The sequence below is a fragment of the Lepidochelys kempii genome, chromosome 2, assembly GCF_965140265.1.
Source record: "Lepidochelys kempii isolate rLepKem1 chromosome 2, rLepKem1.hap2, whole genome shotgun sequence".
In the NCBI taxonomy this organism is placed as follows: domain Eukaryota; kingdom Metazoa; phylum Chordata; order Testudines; family Cheloniidae; genus Lepidochelys; species Lepidochelys kempii.
In genome coordinates this window covers 176,517,048-176,539,643 of record NC_133257.1, presented here as the reverse complement: position 1 = coordinate 176,539,643, position 22,596 = coordinate 176,517,048, and the positions used below count along the sequence as shown (strand labels likewise).

Below are 22,596 nucleotides of genomic sequence, written 5' to 3'. Positions count from 1 at the left end.
AGTACCTAAACTAGACATGGAAATAAACTTTTGGCCTGATGCCTATAAATACTGGTATTAGTCAGTGAATCTATTCGGGGCTAATATTGCGTTGTACATACCAATAGACATAGACTTTCTTCTTTCAGCAATTTCTTTAGGGAAAACAAAACATTTTAAAAGTTATTTAATAAAAGGTCTTTATGCACAAACACTTTCCAGTCCAATTTCCTGTCTATATTTTCTTTTAGTCAATCCTTTTCAAGTTTATATGTATATAAAAAGTTCTTGACCTAAATAGTAGTTGAAATTTAGCTTAAACATTTATGATTTTTTTCCCTCTGATCTAGTCTTTGATTTTATTTCCCCCCAAAAGGCAATTCTTGCTTCAGTCAGACATACCTCATTTTTAAGGATTTTGATTAATACACATTTTTACATTTTTCAGATTAATTTGATATTCCAAAGGCCTGATATTGAGCCTATTGAAGTCAATGGAAAGACTAACTTTAATTAATTTTAAAATGGGCTTTGGATCAGGCCCTATTTGTACAATAATTTTTTCCATGCATCCAGTGTGTGCAAGCAGATGATGTAACCCCAGCACTGTACTAGCAACAGCAAAGAAGAGAATTACTTGTGTGATCTAGTGACCTGCATATAGGATTGAGAACCCCAAATGCCTAAATTTAATTCCCACCTCTGATATTGGCTTCATCTGTGCCCGTGGTGTTACCACTTAACCTCTGTGCCTCAGGGCTGATCTACAATAGGAACTTACATCAGTACAGCTACATCTCTCTTGGGATGTGATATATCTACACCGTTGAGAGATGTTGCTATACCGACTTAACCCCCGATGGAGACAGTGCTAGGTTGATGGAAGAATTCTTGCATTGACCTAACTACTGCTCTCAGGGAGGAGGAGTACTACATAGGTAGTGTCTACACTGAAGTGCTATGGAATCACAGCTGCAGTGTTTTAAGTGTGGACATACCCTCAATTTTATGATCTGTAAACTAAGACTAATCACAATATCTGCCTTGAAGAGGATTAATTAACTAGTATTAAGGGGGCTAATTAGCTAATGTTTGGAATTTGCTAAGTATTGTTAATATTATGACATCATAGATGGATAATGCACTGAAAGAATGAAACCAATGTGGAGGAGTTTTTGGCTGCTAGCTTTTTTCTCCTGTAGTTTATGTACATGGTAGAAAAACCATCACCAGGTATCCAAATATGTCCCTTTTGAGAGTATGTTTTCCCATGAAATAATATTCCAGACACTGTGAATCTCTTTGATGGTGTGTGGAACAAACAGGTTTTCCAGGTCCAATGCAACAGTCGCCCCAATAACCAAGAGAAGGAAACAAAGCAGGCAGGTGGTACTCTGGCTGCAGTCTTTTCTATGAAGCCAATGGATCCCCACCTCACAGGGATGTTGTGGGGATAAATATATTAAAGACTGAGAGGTGCTCAGCTATTACCGTGAAAGGAGGCAACCAGATAAGTGCCCCAAAATAGATACTGAGGGCAATGGTGTATACGTAACAATCACTCACCCAGTGATTTGCTGATAATTCAGTCAACTGAAGAGACATTGGAAGATGGACCATGGCCATGCTTAACAGTACACTTTGTGGGTAGCCCATTGACTTTACTGGGACTACTCACAGTGAGTAAAATTAAGCATGTGTATAATTCTTTGCAGGATCAGGGCTTAAGACAACAAATCCATTTCACATAGGTTGTCAAACAGCCTATGTATTTTTTCTGTTATGCAGCCTTTAAATTCTCTTTCTCCATTTCATCTCATTACTCCTAAACCAAACCAAATAATTCCTTTCCCACCTCAGTGTGTACATCTTTTAGTTATTCTTAGACTAGTAACATCCTTCCCACACACATGAGCTGTTGCATATACACTGAGCTTTCTTAATTTTTCCTTATCAGTTGATCTCTCTGGCCCCCAAATTACTTCTGTTCACTGAACACCTTCCAATTTGTTTTGATTTGCGGTGGTGAGGTGCCCAGAACAGAATGCAATATTCCAAATACAGTCACACCGGGCTCTATAAAGATTCTTTGTGTTTTGATGCCTCTGTTAACTCAACCATTTTCTGCTGCTGTATCACATTGCAAACTCCTGACTAGTTTGACCCTGATGGTATGTATCTTTCAGCATTGCTACATTTTAATTGTCCTCTTGCCATTGAGTATATATATTTCACATTATTTCACCCTTGCTATTTTAGTTAGCATTTTTACCCAGCTGAATCTTATTTCTTGCCCATATTTAAAATCTTTCAGTGTCCCTTTGTATATTATATCTCTGCCCTATGTGGTGTTTGTATCTCCTCCCATTTTAGTATTCTTAGCAAATTTCATTAGTATGCTACTGCCTCCTTTTAAGGTCTGATCCAAAGTCTATTACAATCAATAGAAAGAGTCCCATTGACTACAGTGTCTTTGGATCAGGCCTTTGATCCATTTTACCCCTGTGGTACCCCACTGTACATTGCCCCTTCCAAAACTCAGTATATTATTGTGTAACATTGCTCTGTGCCTGCATTCCTTCTAGTTTTTCAGTTCATGTGACAGTGTTCATTATCCAGGCTGATTTTAGCTATGTTTGCAATAAGATATTATGAGACACTTTAAATTTTTAGCAAATGCTCTACTAAAAACCAGGCATATTACATCCACCATTTCAGTAAAGGCATTTTTGGAAATGCAGGAACTTTAGAGCTGATATTATTTTCAGTATGAACCTGTAGGTGGGGCAGGGATGTATGGGGGCTGCTTAGGCTTCACTGTAAAAAGAAACCATGGGCTGGCAGGGGCACTGCAGCTAATTCAGAATAAGAGGATAAAGGTTCCAAAGGAAAAACAGAATTTGTTGTAGGTTGTGACACACTCAGTCTGGAGAATGACAATCAGGGTCCTTTGGATTTTTTGTTTGCTGGTTTTCCTATCCTGGATCAGGTGATTCAGGCTCCAACTCTATCACTCCCGCTCTTTCCATTGTCTATATCAGCTGTTCTTAAAATAGAACCCTTGTGAGATGGCCAAGAACTGCTGTAATTATGCTGGCTCTGTTTTCTCCAGTTCCCCACTCCCAAGTTTTCCTCTTCTCTTCATCTTTTCTCCAGTCTTTATTCTCTCTGCTCTACTCCTTTTATTGTCTCTTTTCTCCTACCTTTTCCCTTTATGTGTCTCTTCCCTCTCCTCTAACCTACTTTTTCTCTGCTATCTAAGTGGTGTAAATGGGGCTACTCATGTTTAAAGTTAAACATGTACTTAAATCTTTACTGGATTGAGAAGAGAGTGCTTGTAGAATCAAGCCCTAGTTTGTCAAAACTCTTCCCTGTAATAATCTTTGAGAAGACTGAAGCTTACTGTAAATACCAGCTTTGTAATTTAGCCTGAGAATATGTTCTTCTTCGAGATGTCCCTGTGGGTGCTCCATGCCAGGTGCTGGTGAGTCCCTGCTCCTTCGCTCGGAGATTTGTACAGCAGTACCCACGTGGGCCACGCACACACAGTGCCTTAACAGCACGTATGTGGCCATGACTCCTCAGTTCCTTCTCTACGGTCCCCAGCCTGAGATGGAGCTCAGCAGTCCTGTTTAAAAAATGTTTTCACTTTGGCATAGTTAGTTAATTGTTAGTATAGTATAGTATGGTACAATATAGTATAGCCAAAATCACTGAACATTCTGAAGCCAGGTTCCTGCAGTAGTGCAGTTCCACTGGGCATGGCAGGGAACTGCTGGGGCAAGGAAACAAGAAAGCCAGGTCGGACTCCCTTCCCTGTGACCTCCTGTAGCAAGTGGCACATTTCCCCTCCCCCATTCACACGTACACAGGGGCACTAGAGGGAGCAGAAGCTTCCCCCAACATCAGGAAGGGGAGAGAGAAAGATTTGGGCCAGGCTCCCTTCATACACCCCTGACACCAAAGGCCAGCCCTCCTACACAGACACACACAGACACACACAGACACACACACCATCTGGAGGCAACACATGGGGCAATAGCTCCCCAACTCCTGGGGTGAGGGAAAGAGAGAGCCAGGCTGGAATTCCTGACCACACACCTGACCTAGCACCTGGACCCAGCAACCCATCCCCTCTCTTGGAAAAAAGACTTCTCTTGCTGCCAGCTAACATTAGTCCTGTAGCTTTAGTGCTAAATGTCTGTGCTGCATTGTTGAAGGCTCAGGTTTCAAATAACTCAGATGATTCATGAACCGGGGAAGGGTGGACACTTGCACATAATCAAATTTGTTTCTATCTTTCTCTTTACAAAAATGTACATCTCGGGATGGGGTGAGGGTTGTTTTTGTTTCTAATATAAATTTGGATAGTGAAAGGGATCAGAAATGGAAACTGTAAATGAAGACTGGAAATTGTCCCAGAGGATATTATACTACTTTTACTGGGGAAATTGCAGGTGTACCGTGGAAATGTAAAATTTTAATATATTGAAAAATCTCCATTTCCATACAGTGCATGAAATTGAGCTAATGAAATAATTACGGATAATTAGCAAATCAGCAATGGGAAAATGTATTGTAGATGGCATTGCCTTTTATAATTATCCATTGCAATCGTTAATGACCTCTTTAAAAGGATTTCCTTTGTAAATCCCTCAAGGGAATGTCACCAAAGAGTTTACAGTTGGTAGCCTGTCATGCTCCTTGCAGAACCCTGTTGCATAAAACCAAAGAAATAACACTGGCATCTGCCCAGTGCTTTATTCTTTCGGTAAAAGTTTAGTTCTTCTTTGAGTGATGTATTCCACTTGAGGTGTGCATGAACCTGAAGATTTTTCTCTAGCAATGTCAGTTGGTCTGTGCTTGCACCCCCTCTTCCTCATGCTCCAAGCTGAGGGCATAAGGGGCAGTACGGACTGACTGCCTCTCTAGTTCCTTTCTGCTGCCCCTGGTCTGAGATGAACCTCTTCATTGTTCACAGCTTTAGCTAGTGTTCTTGTTCTAAATTTGTAGTGAGTTGCAAATAGTTTTAAAAACCTGTTTCTAGATAGGTTAGTTTAGCAATTTTTAGAGCTCTGAGAGTCCCTCCACAAGACACTCTCATGTATGAGATGCCTCGTATGTCTGGGATTCAAGAACTGCGTGGCCTGCCTCTGTTGCCTCAGGGAAGCTCGTACCAGCTTCTAAGTAAAATATCTGCCGGCCCCTTCTTCGCTGAACCCATCAATTCTGTGAATTTAGATTTAGAAGATTCTTAATGGACTGCTCAGTGAGAACCCAGTCCAATCCTGGCCTATTAGACCCCCCTGTACGTCTGGCTGAGGCCCTGAGAAGGGCCCCTTTGAGCACAGTGGTCTCCATAGCTACACAGAGCAGGGTTAAAAACTCTTCCAAACAGAACAGACATGGGGAGGGTAAGAGCAAACACTCATGTAAGAAACGGGAAAAATCTCTCTTCAAATCCTCGTACAAAAAGAGGAGCTTGTCTCTGACACCCTCTGAGTCAGGTGAGACTCTACATCACCGTATGACTATCTCAGGAGCTCTCAAAAGCATGGTACCAATTCCTTGTCACTGAAAACCAAAAGTGCCCTGAAACCATCTCTGGCCAAAAGGGCAGGACCGTCCTCAGTACTGGCAAGGGAAAGAAAGGAGCAATACACCAACATTACGGATGTGCAGAAAAAAGGAGACCTTGGTAACAAAAACTATTCCTGTCTGAAGCCAGCACTACCAAGAGACAGAAGTCCAGTACACTCTACAGCTCCATGGAGCTGAAGGACTTTATTATCTATATGGACCTGAAATCACAGATATTCCCTGGTCAATTTGCCACTCACTTAATCAGACCATGGTATCAATGGCACCACCTATTGATGGCCACTTTCTCCTCCATCTAACAGATGGACAACGGACCTAGACAAGTCATGCTCGTTGGCAATACAATCCATTCTTAGCAATAGTAGGGAAGATTCCACAAGAAAATGCTACACAGCAAAATGGAAAAGTTTCTCTATACAGTGTCAGCATAGTGGACTACGTCCAGGGGTTCTGAGATCCCTTGTCTCTCTGAAAATGTCAGGACTGTGTCTCAGCTCCTTGTGAGGTGCCCTTGGCAGCCATTAGCATCTTTTACCCTGTGCTGGACAGCCATTCAGTTTTTGCCCATCAGATCCCAGTAAGGTTTCTGAAGAGACTTGTCAGAACCTTTCCTCTGGTGCTGAAACCTGCCCCAGTATGGTGCCTCAGTCTAGTCCTGTCATTATTAATTCCCCCATTCAGACCTTTAGGCTTATGTTCTTTTGCTCATCTATCTCTGAAGATTGCTTTTCTGGTTGTAGACACCTACCTAGAAGAGTAGGTAAGCTGGAGACCTTTATGGCAGACCCACAAGGTCCTTATCCTAAACTAATTCCAAAAGTAATCTTGGAGTTCCATCTGAACCAGGGCATCCACTTACCTGTCTTCTATCTGAAGCCCCATGCTGCCAGGCAGGAGAGGAAGCCCCCCTCTCTGAATGTCCGCCAAGCTTTAACTTATCTATTGAGGATGAAATCCTTCAGAAAACTCCCAAAATAGTTTGTTTCCTTTGCCAAATGAATGAGAAGGGAAGCTATGTCCTCAGAAAGCCTGTCTAAATGGATATTGGGCTGCATCCTGCTGTTTGAAGCCTCCCCTCAAGATACAAGGCCCCACTCAACTAGTGCCCAGGTTATATCAGCAGCTTTGCTTTGAGATGTCCCTCTCCTAAACAGCTGCAGAACAGCAATGTAGGGCTCCATCCATATCTTTGTGAAACATTATACCTTGGTTCAGGATTCTACAGCAGACACATCTTTTTGGGAGAGCAGTCCTTCAACCTATCATACAGCACGGTTCCTCCCACCCTCATCCTCAATGAATACCGATTGAGAGTCACTTGGGGTAGAATACAAGTAGGGACCATCACTCAAAAAAGAAAGAAAAGTTACTTCCCTTGTACAGTAATTGGGGTTCTTTGAGATGCGCGATCCCTATCTGTATTCCTCTGCCTGCCCTTCTTCCCCTGTGTAGTGGAGTCTTATCCTGGTGCTATTCATGGTAGAAAGGGAACTGGAGAGGTGGTTGGTTCACACCACCCCTTATGCCCTGCATTTGGTGCACAAGAAGAGAGGTGTGCAGGTGCAGACCAACAGACATTGCCAGCAAAAGTCTTCCAAACTCAGGCCCATGGAGCACATGTATATCTCAAGTGGAATACAGATAGGGACCACACATCCCTGGGTCAGACCCACGCCCATATTTTTCCTCCAGCTGCAGGAAGCTCTGCAAACACCCTGCTTCCTCCACCCATCACTCCTCAGCTGCAGAGGGAGGGATCCCTGTACAGGGAGCTGCTCCCCCTTCCACCCAACTCATGTGCATCCAAACCCCTCATACGCAGAACTTCCCACCGAGCCTCACCCCCCACACACTCAGAATCCCCCCATGATAAGCCCCACTCCCCTGCACCTGGAGCACGCCAATGAGCCACCTGCACCCAGTTGCCCACCCCATCAAGCCCCAACCAGCTGCACCTGGATCCCCACCACACTGAGTCCCACTTCCCCAGCATCTGGATCCTCCCACTGAGCCCCCCGTACCCAGACACCCATGCTGAGCTCTATCTCCCGCCACACCCAAGCCTCCAACTACCTTCACTTGAACCCCCCTGCAGAGTCCCATTACCATTGTACCCAGAACCCTCCAACAAGCCCCTGTGCATCCAAATTCCCCCCACACCCGGGTCCACTACTGAGCCACCTGCACCCAGATTGCCCCTCACAGAACGCTCTCAACCCACACCTGGATCTCTCCACACTAAGCCCCTCCACATTTGGATCCTGCCTTGCTGACCCTGCCTGCCCACACCTGGTGCATCTGGCATAGAGGGGCAGGCCCAGTCCTTGCACAGTGTCAGGGTTGTGTGCAGCCTCACCACTGAGTACATGTCCCAGGGGGGAGCTGCTCAGTGATTTCCCATTTTTGTGCAGCCAGTAGTCTGTGCTCCCTAATGCCATGCTGGAGCCTCCACATTTATTTGATAAATAAAATTTGCAGAATTTTGGAGAATTTTAAAATATTGTGAGCAGAATTTTTAATTTTGGGCACAGAATGCCCTCAGGAGTAACCTTTGTATAATCATCATGTGATGTTTACTAGTCCAAGGTCTAGAGCTGCTTCACCACTTAGGTCTTCACTTGGGAGGCTAGATTCTACAGCCACTGTTGAAGTCACTGTGGGGAGTTCTTCAAATGAAGCAGCTGCATGACTGGACCCTTGAACAGCTGGTAGTATTCATAGAATCATAGAATATCAGGGTTGGAAGGGACCTCAGGAGGTCATCTAGTCCAACCCCCTGCTCAAAGCAGGACCAAACCACAACTAAATCATCCCAGCCAGGGCTTTGTCAAGCCTGACCTTAAAAACTTCTAAGGAAGGAGATTCCACCACCTCCCTTGGTAACGCACTCCCTAGGTAACGCATTCCAGTGTTTCACCACCCTCCTAGTGAAAAAGTTTTTCCTAATATCCAACCTAAACCTACCCCACTGCAACTTGAGACCATTACTCTTCGTTCTGTCATCTGCTACCATGGAGAACAGTCTAGATCCATCCTCTTTGGAACCCCCTTTCAGGTAGTTGAAAGCAGCTATCAAATCCCCCCTCATTCTTCTCTTCTGCAGACTAAACAATCCCAGTTCCCTCAGCCTCTCCTCATAAGTCCTGTGTTCCAGTCCCCTAATCATTTTTGTTGCCCTCCGCTGGACATTTTCCAATTTTTCCACATCCTTCTTGTAGTGTGGGGCCCAAAACTGGACACAGTACTCCAGATGAGGCCTCACCAATGTCGAATACAGGGGAACGATCACATCCCTCGATCTGCTGGCAATGTCCCTACTTATACATCCCAAAATGCCATTGGCCTTCTTGGCAACAACGGCACACTGTTGACTCATATCGAGCTTCTCGTCCACTGAAAACCCTAGGTCCTTTTCTGCAGAACTGCTGCCTAGCCATTCAGTCCCTAGTTTGTAGAAGTGCATGGGATTCTTCCTTCCTAAGTGCAGGACTCTGCACTTGTCCTTGTTGAACCTCATCAGATTTCTTTTGGCCCAATCCTCTAATTTGTCTAGGTCCCTCTGTATCCTATCCCTACCCTCCAGCATATCTACCTATCCTCTCAGTTTAGTGTCATCTGCAAACTTGCTGAGGGTGCAATCCACACCATCCTCCAGATCATTAATGAAGATATTGAACAAAACCGGCCCGAGGACCGACCCTTGGGGCACTCCGCTTGATACCGGCTGCCAACTAGACATGGAGCCATTGATCGCTACCCATTGAGCCCGACAATCTAGCCAGCTTTCTATCCACCTTATAGTCCATTCATCCAGCCCATATTTCTTTAACTTAATGGCAAGAATACTGTGGGAGACTGTGTCAAAAGCTTTGGTAAAGTCAAGGAACAACACGTCCACTACTTTCCCCTCATCCACAGAGCCAGTTATCTCATCATAGAAGGCAATTAGATTAGTCAGGCATGACTTGCCCTTGGTGAATCCATGCTGACTGTTCCTGATCACTTTCCTCTCCTCTAAGTGCTTCAGAATTGATTCCTTGAGGACCTGCTCCATGATTTTTCCAGGGACTGAGGTGAGGCTGACTGGCCTGTAGTTCCCAGGATCCTCCTCCTTCCCTTTTTAAAAGATGGGCACTACATTAGCCTTTTTCCAGTCATCCGGGACCTCCACCGATCACCATGAGTTTTCAAAGATAATGGCCAATGGCTCTGCAATCACATCCGCCAATTCCTTTAGCACTCTCGGATGCAGCGCATCCAGCCCCATGCACTTGTGCTCATCCAGCTTTTCTAAATAGCCCCGAACCACTTCTTTCTCCACAGAGGGCTGGTCACCTCCTCCCCATGCTGTGCTGCCCAGTGCAGTAGTCTGGGAGCTGACCTTGTTCGTGAAGACAGAGGCAAAAAAAGCATTGAGTACATTAGCTTTTTCCACATCCTCTGTCACTAGGTTGCCTCCCTCATTCAGTAAGAGGCCCACATTTTCCTTGAGTTTCTTCTTGTTGCTAACATACCTGAAGAAACCCTTCTTGTTACTCTTAACATCTCTTGCTAGCTGCAACTCCAGGTGTGATTTGGCCTTCCCGATTTCACTCCTGCATGCCTGAGCAATATTTTTATACTCTTCCCTGGTCATTTGTCCAATCTTCCACTTTTTGTAAGCTTCTTCTTTGTGTTTAAGATCAGCAAGGATTTCACTGTTAAGCCAAGCTGGTTGCCTGCCATATTTACTATTCTTTCTACACATCAGGATGGTTTGTCCCTGTAACCACAATAAGAATTCTTTAAAATACAGCCAGCTCTCCTCGACTCCTTTCCCCCTCATGTTATTCTCCCAGGGGATCCTGCCCATCAGTTCCCTGAGGGAGTCAAAGTCTGCTTTTCTGAAGTCCAGGGTCCATATTCTGCTGCTCTCCTTTCTTCCTTGTGTCAGGATCCTGAACTCGACCATCTCATGGTCACTGCCTCCCGGGTTCCCATCCACTTTTGCTTCCCCTACTAATTCTTCCCGGTTTGTGAACAGTAGGTTAAGAAGACCTCTGCCCCTAGTTGGTTCCTCCAGCACTTGCACCAGGAAATTGTCTCCTGCACTTTCCAAAAACTTCCTGGATTGTCTGTGCACCGCTGTATTGCTCTCCCAGCAGATATCAGGGTGATTGAAGTCTCCCATGAGACCAGGGCCTGCGATCTAGTAACTTCCATTAGTTGCTGGAAGAAAGCCTCGTCCACCTCATCCCCCTGGTCCCGTGGTCTACAGCAGACTCCCACCACAACATCACCCTTGTTGCTCACACTTCTAAACTTAATCCAGAGACTCTCAGGTTTTTCTGCAGTTTCATACCGGAGCTCTGAGCAGTCATACTGCTCTCTTACATACAGTGCAACTCCCCCACCTTTTCTGCCCTGCCTGTCCTTCCTGAACAGTTTATATCCATCCATGACAGTACTCCAGTCATGTGAGTTATCCCACCAAATCTTTGTTATTCCAATCACATCATAATTCCCTGACTGTGCCAGGACTTCCAGTTCTCCCTGCTTGTTTCCCAGGCTTCTTGCAGTTGTGTACAGGCACTTGAGATACCTTGCTGTTTGTTCTGCTTTCTTAGTATGAGGCAGGAGCCCTCCCCTTTCGTGCTCTCCTGCTTGTGCTTCCTCCCGGTATCCCATGTCCCCACTTACCTCAGGGCTTTGGTCTCCTTCCCCCAGTAAACCTAGTTTAAAGCCCTCCTCACTAGGTTAGCCAGCCTGCTTGTGAAGATGCTCTTCCCTCTCTTCGTTAGGTGGAGCCCGTCTCTGCCTAGCACTCCTCCTTCTTGGAACACCATCCCATGGTCAAAGAATCCAAAGCCTTCTCTCCAACACCATCTGTGTACCCATTTGTTGACTTCCACGATTCGATGGTTTCTACCCAGGCCTTTTCCTTCCATGGGGAGGATGGACGAGAACACCACTTGCTCCTCAGACTCCTTTATCCTTCTTCCCAGAGCGACATAGTCTGCAGTGATCTGCTCAAGGTCATTCTTGGCAGTATCATTGGTGCCCATGTGGAGAAGCAGGAAGGGGTAGCGATCCGAGGGCTTGATGAGTCTCGGCAGTCTCTCCGTCACATCGTGAATCCTAGCTCCTGGCAAGCAGCAGACTTCTCAGTTTTCCCGGTCGGGGCAGCAGATAGATGACTCAGTCCCCCTGATGACTCAGTCCTCCTTCTCTTGGGAGTGGTGGTCGTGGAACCCCCATCCCTAGGACAGTGCATCTCATGCCTTCCAATCGGCGGAGTCTCCTTCTGTCCCCTTCCCTCAGATGTATCATCTAATCCAGTCTCCGCATTAGTACCTGTGGAGAGAACATGAAAACTGTTGCTTACCTGTATCTGCGTTGCTGGTACATGGACGCTCCCCTTTCTTCTTCTGGAGGTCACATGCTGCCAAATTGCACACTTCTACTGATCTGTCAAGCTGACTAATGACATAAACTTGTCTTGTCAAATGTATACTCTTTACCTGATAATTTACAGTATGTATTTAGTTCAGTTCAACTCAGACACAATATCTAGTTTTCTGTGGTGTCTTCCTCTTTACTCTGTTTTACAGCTGAGTTGACCCAGGCAATAGCAAAGCAAATTGTTTCCCTGAGGTTACTCAGTTAATGTGCTGAGTTTAAACCCGGGACCTTATTGGTGCTCATCTTCCCACAGCTTTTACCATCACCATTAATCAACTTAGCCTTTGTGAAACTAAAATTTAAGTATCCGCATAAATACCTTCAGCTGTAAGAACCACTTGATTAAAATATACATGTAAGAATTTACTCAGATTAAAATTAAAGCTACTTATTCGTTGCTGGAAAAGTAAACTACAGGAAGGTATTCATTGGTCCCTGTTGATGGAGAACTCTTTTTCCCACTAGGAAAAATATTTAGACAGTTCACTAATGTGTAATTCATTTCATTCACAAAAAGTTTGAATAATCAGGCCAAGGCATGGGGAAACTGCACAGCCCAACCATTGTCCTTACTTTGGCCTCTGCGTTACTGGACACAAACGATTGACACAGGCCAGAGCCTAAGATTGTTATTGCCCTCTAATGGTATGTAAATACCATTTCTGGTTTTCACTGAGAGTGAACTCAGCTAGCAAACAATTTCTATTCATCAATTAATAGAAATATAAATACATGCAAGATATTGTGGTGTATGTTATTTTTTAATTTTAAAATCAGTGTAAATTGATATGCAGAGTTAGGGGTTCTGGCCCTGAGTGTCTTGGGAAGTTCCAAATGCGGCCCATTGAGTCCTATCAAGTTGCCTACATGGCCCTCAGTCTCTCAGCATTTTAGGTAACCTGCAATAGATTACTGAGAGACACACCATTATTCTAAAATGACTTTGAAAGTCTAGGACATGCCATGTCTTTCAATAAGCCATAATTACAAGCAGTGGACAGCACTTAGCTATCAATCCTTTGATTTAAATGGGAAGGACCTAGGTGCTACCTGTGGAGAGACATCAGTTTTTGTAATTCCTTGTTCTGAATTAACTCAAATGTAACCTTCCCTGCTTGCTGTAAGAACCACCTACACACCTATTGGATGTAATGGTGATGGGTGCAAATGCCTATACAGATCTGCTCTCCATGTTTTGGGAGGAGGGATGAGTGCTAGGTGCTTTTGTTCCCATTCTCTGTCATTCAGCTGGTTGAATTTTATTTTATTTTTTAATTTCGGTATAGTTTGATCCAGGTTGAGTCAACTGTTGTAATTTTTAAGAGTTCTGTATGATTGTATATTTTAAATTATGTCAAAACAAAGCTAGTGTTTTAAGGCTAGGTGTATTTGCTTAAAATATAAATAACGGAAACACAGCTGATTTATCTACATGTGCTGGCAAGCTATCAGATATAGCACACTCAGTGGAGTGTAAGACATACTTTGGCCTCTCTCTTCACTTTCTGTGCTGTGCTGATGGTCAGCTAATGAGGTAATTTTTTCTGTGTGTAGATGAGGTCTTGTCTGAAAACTTTCTGGACTACAAGAACCGTGGCATCAATGGCTCTCACCGTGGTCAGATTATCTGGAAGATTGATGCCAGCTCTTACTTCATAGAGCGTAAGTACTTTTTCATGTTACTACAGTGCAATTCAGGGAATGTGGAAAGAAGTGAGCTGTTTTACTCTGTGCCCATGGTCTGTATGCCCTTCAGGAAGTTTCAAGCATGGTACATTTATACAGGGGTGGCCAAACATACTGACTCTCTGAGCCACATATGACAATCTTCAGAAGTTTGAGAGCCAGGGCATGCCTGCTGGGGCTCGGGGCTTCTGCCCCGCTCCTGCTGAAGTCCCAAGTCCAGCAGGCACACCCCACAGGGCTGAAGCCCCAAGATCCCCATCCCCGCTGGGCAGAAGCCCCTACCCCACCACCCCCCTGCAAGGCAGAGGTCCCAAGCTCCCCCACAAAGTCTGGTAGGTGGAGAATGTGGGGGGAGGGAGGGGCGACTCTGCAAGCTGCACTTTAACTGTAAAAAAAAAACCCCATGTGGCTTTTGAGCCACAGTTTGGCCACCCCTACATTTATACATTAGGATGATCCAAAATGGTTTATGGAATCGTGAACAATGGTGCCTACTAGGTCATGAATACTGTGGATATTGACTGATTCAAACTATTTTCAGGCTGATATAAGTAAGCATTAAAGTCCACTTGGCATATAGTATGAGTTATACCATTAGTTAGGATTTACATCAACATGTTGTGAAAAACACCCCAGTGGGCCTAATTTTAAATTATTTAATCAGTCCTCATTTAAAAAGAAATACCTCATATTGACTTCATGAGTTGGCTGGAGGACTTTATGAGGACTCACTGCCTCCAGACAGCCCTTTTGCTAGTTTTACACTGATGCAACTACAGTGACATCAATGGAATTACTCCTGATTTACATCTATGCAACTTAGATCTAAATCTGGCCCAGGGAATCTAAAATATTAGGGCTATCCTGTTTTTGAGTCCCCTGAGCATGTAAGTCACACAAATTTTAGACTCCCTTACACATGGGTTGAGTAGTGTAGCTATAAGGGAGTCTACATTGGCGTAACGGAGTCTAAGGGCTTGTACCTGCTCCCACTAAAGTCAATAGCACAACTTCCACTGAACTCAGTGGTGTGCAGTAGGGCATACATGAGTGTAGAAGAGTCTAACATACATCAATGTACATGTCACCTCTGAATTTTTTCCAATAATCTCCCTTATACTGTTTGGCCAAATTCAGAGATGATATGCACGGAGGTGTAAGTGGGTATCAATCTAAGGTTGACTGGGTGTAAGGCAGTCTAAGGGACTCTTAGACTCAGGTGGTATAATTTACATATGGAGGGGGCTGGGAGAGGTGTGTAAGTTAGCCATCTTGGACTCATCCCTGAATTTGGCCTAAATATCTGGCACCAGCAGGAATTTATTCTGCCACCTGCAAGTGTTCTGCGGGTATTCATAGTGTTACAGGTGGGTTGATCAGAGCTCTCTTGCAATGTGAGGCCACAGGTCATGTTCTGTAGTGCCAAGTGGTAAGTTGACCAACAGGTGGCTGTCTCAAAGAACTGAAGGGGTACTGTTGATATTTCAGTTTTATAATCTTTTATATTTATAAAAAATGCAGCTGAGGGCAGTTTACAGCAGTCTGACTGTTATGTGGTGACAATGGATGTTACTATTAAGATTTTAATGCTTCTAATTTCTGAGAGGAAATATACTGTAGTATAACCCAAAGGCTATTATTTGAAACTGCTTCCTTGTGCTGCAGCTACTAAGCTGTGAAGCTGAAACTTTGTTTTCTTTAAATGGTAAAGTAGAGTTGGGGAACAAGAGATTTAATTTCCCAAGACCTGGACTTGGACAGGTTCAGCCCATCATGAAGGAGATGCCCCCAGTCTCTTGGTGGGAGAAGGCAGTGGAACTGAGCTAGCAGTAGCTTTCCCATGTGATCCATAATGTGAAAGTAAATAACAGGCGCTGAGTGCAATCCTGGCCTGGCTGAGGTTAATGGGAGTTTTGCCATTGACTTCAGCAGCTCCAGGATTTCACCGGATGAATTCCCCTATCCACTCATATAGGACAAGTCATTATCCTGCCTACCAATATCCAGGGGAAAAGGGAGATAAATGCGTAAGGAGCAGTACATAATAGTACATGATGATATTGGTAACCAAACTTGCTTAACCACTGAGGTATGAATTTAAAGTAGAGATACATGTTGTGTGTATGTGTAGAGATATACACATATCTACATTATATTTAAGGGATACTGCTCATTATTGAGGAGTGTATGGAGGCTTTGTGGTTGATTAAAAGCTTAAGTGAAGCTACAGTGTTTGACAGTCTCATCCATTTGATAATCAAAGAAGCCACTGTGAGCCACTGGTTTCCAGTTTTTAAGTTCTGTATGGCAAGGATCTTATCATCTTTTGTGTTTGTACAGCATGTAGCACATTGTGGTATGTTCTACTGAAAACAAATAAAAATATTCATTTAACAGAGTGGCAGTATCGGAGAGATCTGGTTTTTTATTTTTGCCGTGCATTAAAGGACTTTTTAAGTTCATTTGTCCTTTTAAAAAACTGGGGAGAAGGAGGAGGGGGAGAGAGAGCACAATGATATAGCAAGTCACTTTAAAGGTCCCCATTTTAAAAATATATTCTATTCACTTTACACTTCCCTTACATTTGATGTTGGTTTGAATTCTTTATTTTAGTAATAGTAGTACCTTGTAACACATATTAGCTCAGCTACAAAATCATCCTTTCATTTCTGCTTTTGCTAGTTTTTATGCTTGCATTTATTTGTATATAATTACTTTTTAAGCAGCCTGTTGATCCAACTGTGATACAAAATATGCAAACTTATAGATAATACGGTTCTACAGAACAGAGACAGCCAGTGCTGTAAATTGCAAAGTGCAGCCTGTCAAATTGCCAGAAACAAAATGAAAAACAAAATGTTACCAAATGCTAAATAAAATTAATAATGCCTTATATAGGAATCTGAAGGCTCCCAAATTTGGGCTCCAATGGAGAATGAATTTTGACTCTAGTCCTTGAAATAAAGAAGTATTGAATGTTTTGTTCTTGTCTGGGGTAAAATATACTTAATAGATTTTAAGGCTAAAAGGTGCCATTATCATCATCTAGTCTGACCTCAAAGTTAAATGTGTTTCTCTATTGCCAGTAGGACTGCCATGAGATTTAAGCCCAGGACCTTTCACATAACAGCCAGGAAACTTATCTCTGTGCTAGCAGCTAACTTTAAGTAAATAGCTTAGATGAAATTTTTTAATGTTTGCTTATTTAAGCTCAAGAAACATGCACATTAAAATTTGGGAGTTTTGTGAATAATAAAAATTAGAAAAAATGTTAATTTTTCTGTTAATGGGGTTTAGAAAAAGATCAATTATTTCATCATTGAAAGGGTGAAAATAAGTAATAATAAGTAAATGGGAATACATTACTATTTAAGTGACTTATTCAGGATCACTGAGGGAAGACTGTGGCAGAGCCAGGAATTGCACCGAGGACTCCTGAGTTCCAATCCACTACCTTAACCTTCTTCTCAGCCAAGTTTGTCTTTTTTCTATCAGCAGGGACAATACAATAAACAATCAATCAGCTTCTTTATTACCCTTTTGTTATCTTTAACCCTCTGGTTCCCATTTCCTCTATTTCTATCCCAGTATATTATGTATAACTGTGGCTAATTCTGTACAGTAATCTGAGTGCATTCATATTACTTGTGAATTCATATTACTCACACACACACACACATAACATCACACATTACTATAGCCATCTACAGTTGATACTTATTCACAGCTAAAAAAAAAAAGATTAATTCAGTTTCCTCAAGAAGTTTACATCTTTGCACTTTTTATGGGTCACAAACTTACAATATAATGTTGAAAGATAGACATGTAATTGTTGTGAGCCTAAGAGAGTTTGCTTCCAAATTACAGCATGAGTGCAAGACAGAACTAGACTCATGTCCTGCTAGGACTCAGAAACTAAAAAGCATTAATAGCTGCACAGGCATTGTCACACTACAGCCAGTTTTGCATTTCTGCGGCAGACTGGCAATTTGTTTTTTATGACATCCAGTGATAAACAGCAACTGACCACAATAAATATGAAATAGCTGGTCTTGGAGGTTTTGTATGCCACTCGGGAAGCATACTTTCTCTGTGTTGGGGCTTGGAGGGCACTGCAGTGAAATAACCAACCTATAATGAGTTTTCCAGGAAAGAAAGCAAGCTTTACTTCATTAGAATTTCTGGCACATTTTTTGTCCTAGACAGCAATACTGAGTGAGAGACCATTTGTTCGAGGTGTAATGCCATAAACAGTACATTAAGTTAGCACATCCCTAAAATGGGGGGAACTTTGACGCAGTTCAAATTTCACTGTCTTTAGCATAGTAGCTGAATGTGCAGTTGTCTTGTTTGAGTGGGTTACTTTTGTTGCCACATGTTTAGTAATGACAAAGGCAGAAGACACACTTCTTGTAGATAGCAGAGATAACAGAGTTTTCTGTACCATTGTTGAGCATGGGAAAATAGCAGAAGATTTACAGTCTGAAGGTCATGCAACTGAACTAGTCAGAGATCTGAGGCAACATGATGCATCTGCCAAAGAGACTGGGAGTATTGTAGCCTAGTACCTAGTTAATGTTTAGTACAAATCCCTTTGTTTTTGGAACATAAGCATAAATGCTCCACAATCAATGTACTGAAATGTCCCAACCAAATGCATTTATTGGAGGCCTTTCTGAAAGTATCCCTTTAATTACTTTAGGCAGTTGCTTTAAAGGATATTCTCAAAGTGTGGATAATTAAAGTATGTTGTAGCACAAGGGCTTTCCAAATAAATGAGAGAAAAACGCACTGTCAAAAATCCAAAAAAGCTTTAGTGCAGGCGGATTTATTGTACAGCAGTGCCTCTGACTCTCCCATTGGAGATGGCCAGTGGCTCTGCTCCCTAAAAGAACACTCAGTTTCACTTTCAAGTCCCCCAGCTTTTCTCAAACCACACCCAGCTGCAACTCAGCTAGGTTTGGGGGAGAAGGCCATGACAATATTGTTTTCCTTACTTTTGTGCCCAGTCACAGAGTTCAAGGCAGAAGGGACCACCAGATCATAGTCTGACCTCCTGTGTATCACAGGCCACCACCACTACCCAGCACTCTCTATGAAACCCAACAACCAAAGTTAGACCAAAGTATTACAGCCCACAAGAGACTAAACTATTATGTGTCAGAGGCAGTAGGAGAGATTGAGGTGCAGTAAATCCTGAGGTCCACTGCCTCCACAATGCCAGGGAACTGATTAAATGAAAGATAGCCAGATGATCCTGGCAAATGACCTGCACCCCACGTTGCAGAGAAAGATGGGGGAAAAAAACAACCCAAGGTCACTTCCAATCTGACCTGAGGGGAAATTCCCTTCTGACCCCACATATGATGATCAGTTAGACCCTGAGCATGTGAGCCAGGCAAGCACCTGAGAGAGAGAATGCTCAGTGCCACCTCAGAGCACTGTCCCACACCCTGCCCAATGTCCCATCTCTAGCTGTGGCCATCTCTGATGTTTCAGAGGAAGGAGCAAGAAAACCCCAAAAAACAATATATTGAGGTGGGGGGAGGGGATCCCTTCCGGACCTCTGCAGGTAACCAGCTGAAGCCCTGAAGCATGATAATTTAAGAATATTGGACATGAACCAGAAGGGACCCCTAGGGGTGCCTGTTACCCAGGGTTACTTACACCCACATTTCTCGGTAACTCTACTCTCTGCTAGGTGGTATGAGGAAATAAACCAAGGGAGATGCAGCATCTCTGTCTGCTGTATGGCTGGTGTAAATCACACAAAATGCTTTTACTTAAAGCCTTCACGTTATTAGTTTCCAGCACTCTCACCAGAATGCCTTTACTCAAAGTCTCTGCTTTATTTAGTCTCAAGCACATACAAACACAGTAGGCTATAGAGCACCCCCAAACAATTGTTACAAACAGTCTGGAGGGGTCTCAAATGGTCATACGACAAAGTTCCAGTGCCCAGATATCTGCCTGTTGCTGGGGATTCCAGGAGATGTCCAGAAGACCAAATCCAAATTCCTCAGACCTGTCTACCCCTTTTAAGTTAGTAACTGCTACAATTACATCAACAACACATCAATCAAACAAAAACCATTAAGCAAGCACTTTTTAAACCCTTAGTTATACAGATGTGTTTTTGCAGAGTCTGCAGTCTCATGAGTCCCTTCACACACACCAGAAGTCAAATATAGATCGACTTCCTGTTTTTCGCTGACACTTACCCCAGCATATCAGGGAGGATGCAGTCAGTCCCACACCTCATGATTGCTGCCCCTCCCACCCTGACCCAGCTTTGCCTTAGTGATGCGAAGGCTGGTACAGAGGCCTTACAGGTACTACTCTTGGCAGTAAGCAAAATAATCGATATTCCATCCCAATAATTGGCAGTGGTTTGAGCACCTGGCTGGTTGCTAATGTAAGCAGAGTCAGGATGAGCTCTACCCTGACATCTGGTGGTGAGTTGTGGCAAGTTGTGGAAAAGAACTTCAGGGCCTGACTCATTTGCATAGGCTCACCCACCCCGCCTAGCCCATAGCTGCCCAAATGGTCACTTTGGCTGCTGTGGGATCCCCAGTTTCTCTGTTATTGGGGCAGGAAGAATAAACTGTCATTATCCTGATTATGTGAATCAAGGACAGTGGAACTATACTTGGCCTCTTTTTAATGATGGAGGGACTCGCCATCAACTAATTAGTACTCGCTAGGCAAGGGACATGGGTTCCAAAACTCAGTGAATTGAGAGAGGCTGGGGATGGGTATTAATATGTGGTGGTATGGGCCCCCTGGTGAGGGCCTTACATACTAATTGCACTTCCTCCTCTCTCCACTGTGGAATATTGGAGCTAATTTTGATTCCATTAGGAGTCTAGTTACAGGCTGCTGAGCTGAATTCACTTTGGGCCAATGGTGCACCAGCACGGAAGCTCCCCTACTACAAGCTGAAATCACAAAAGAGCTAAAATTACTAAGAGCTGAAATCACTGAGTGTTGTGTTAAGTAGTGTGGGGGGGCCTGAAGATATATTGCGGAGCAGTTCGCGAGGTGGCTGGAGTGGCTCATGGGATGGCTGGCAGAGCAGAGCAGCTGGTGAAGCGGAGCAGTTTGTGGGATGGCTGGAGCAGCTCATGGGGGCGGTTGGCAGAGCGGAGCGATTCGTGGGACGGCTGGTGGGGCAATCGGCTTCGGACCATGTAACGTGCCCCTTAAACCCCCATCTCCACCCAGGTTGGGAGGTAAAACTCTGCAGATAAACTTTCGAACTCTGGCGCTGCATTGACCAGGGACAGAGACTTTTGGGTTGTTGGACTTTTGGGACTTCGGGTGACTTGGGTTGCTGGACTCAAGAACCAAAGGGAAAGGACACGGCCCAGTTTGCTTGAGGTGGGTTTTTTGCTCATGGGTAGTGTTATGAATCCTGTTGGTGGTTCCCCAACATAATGCCACATTGTTTCTCTCTGTTATTAAAAGGCTTTTGCTACACTCAGATTCTGTGCTTGCGAGAGGGGAAGTATTGCCTCTTAGAGGCGCCCAGAGCGGGTGGTATATATTTGTCCCAGGTCACTGGGTGGGGGCTCGAGCCGGTTTTGCATTGTGTTATTGGAATGGAACCCCTAGATACTGAACCCGGCCCTTGTTGCTGCCAACTCTGACGGTCAGAAGGGTTACAAAAAAATGCCCCTCATCATGCCCAGCCCTACCGCACATCCTCATAAGTAACCCGATCATACAAAACTATGCAAAAATGAGGAGGTTAGTTAAACAGAAATTAAAAGGTACAGTGACTAGAGTGAAATCTCTGCAAGCTGCATGGACGCTTTTCAAAGACACCATAATAGAGGCTCAACTTAAATGTATACCCCAAATTAAAAAAACACAGTAAAAGAACTAAAAAAAGAGCCACTGTGGCTTAACAACCATGTAAAAGAAGCAGTGAGAGATAAAAAGGCATCTTTTAAAAAGTGGAAGTCAAATCCTAGTGAGGTAAATAGAAAGGAGCATAAACACTGCCAAATTAAATGTAAAAATGTAATAAGAAAAGACAAAAAGGAGTTTGAAGAACAACTAGCCAAAAACTCAAAAGGTAATAACAAAATGTTGTTTAAGTACATCAGAAGCAGGAAGCCTGCTAAACAACCAGTAGGGCCCCTGGACGATCGAGATACAAAAGGAGCACTTAAAGATGATAAAGTCATCACAGAGAAACTAAATGAATTCTTTGCTTCAGTCTTCACGGCTGAGGATGTTAGGGAGATTCCCAAACCTGAGCCATCTTTTGTAGGTGACAAATCTAGGAATTGTCACAGATTGAAGTGTCACTAGACGAGGTTTTGGAATTAATTGAGAAACTTAACAGTAAAAAGTCACTGGGACCAGATGGCATTCACCCAAGAGTTGTGAAAGAACTCAAATGTGAAATTGTGGAACTATTAACTATGGTTTGTAACCTGTCCTTTAAATCAGCTACCGTACCCAATGACTGGAAGATAGCTAATGTAACACCAATATTTAAGAAGGGCTCTACAGGTGATCCTGGCAATTACAGACCAGTAAATCTAACGTCAGTACCAGGTAAATTAGTTGAAACAATAGTAAAGAATAAAATTGTCAGACACATAGAAGAACATAAATTGTTGTGCAAAAGTCAACATGGTTTCTGTAAAGGGAGATCATGTCTTACTAATCTATTAGAGTTCTTTGAGGGGGTCAACAAACACGTGGACAAGGGGGATCCATTGGCATAGTGTACTTAGATTTCCAGAAAGCCTTTGACAAGGTCCCTCACTGAAAGCTCTTATGTAAATTAAATTGTCATGGGATAAGAGGGAAGATCCTTTCATGGATTGAGAACTGGTTAAAAGATAGGGAACAAAGAGTAGGAATAAATGGTAA

General features: G+C 43.5%; 1 protein-coding gene across 6 annotated transcripts in view; it reads left to right on the top strand.

Annotated features, from left to right (window-relative positions):
- Positions 1-22,596, top strand: part of HECW1 (HECT, C2 and WW domain containing E3 ubiquitin protein ligase 1) — a 353,016-nt gene that overhangs the window by 118,910 nt on the left and 211,510 nt on the right. For all 6 annotated transcript variants that reach the window (XR_012157436.1, XM_073332820.1, XM_073332821.1 and 3 more), the window contains one exon: positions 13,576-13,683. Coding sequence is in view for 5 of the 6 variants with exons in the window: in XM_073332820.1 (XP_073188921.1) it covers positions 13,576-13,683 (108 nt within the window). In the remaining variant the exon portion in view is untranslated. The remainder of the gene's footprint in view (positions 1-13,575; positions 13,684-22,596) is intronic.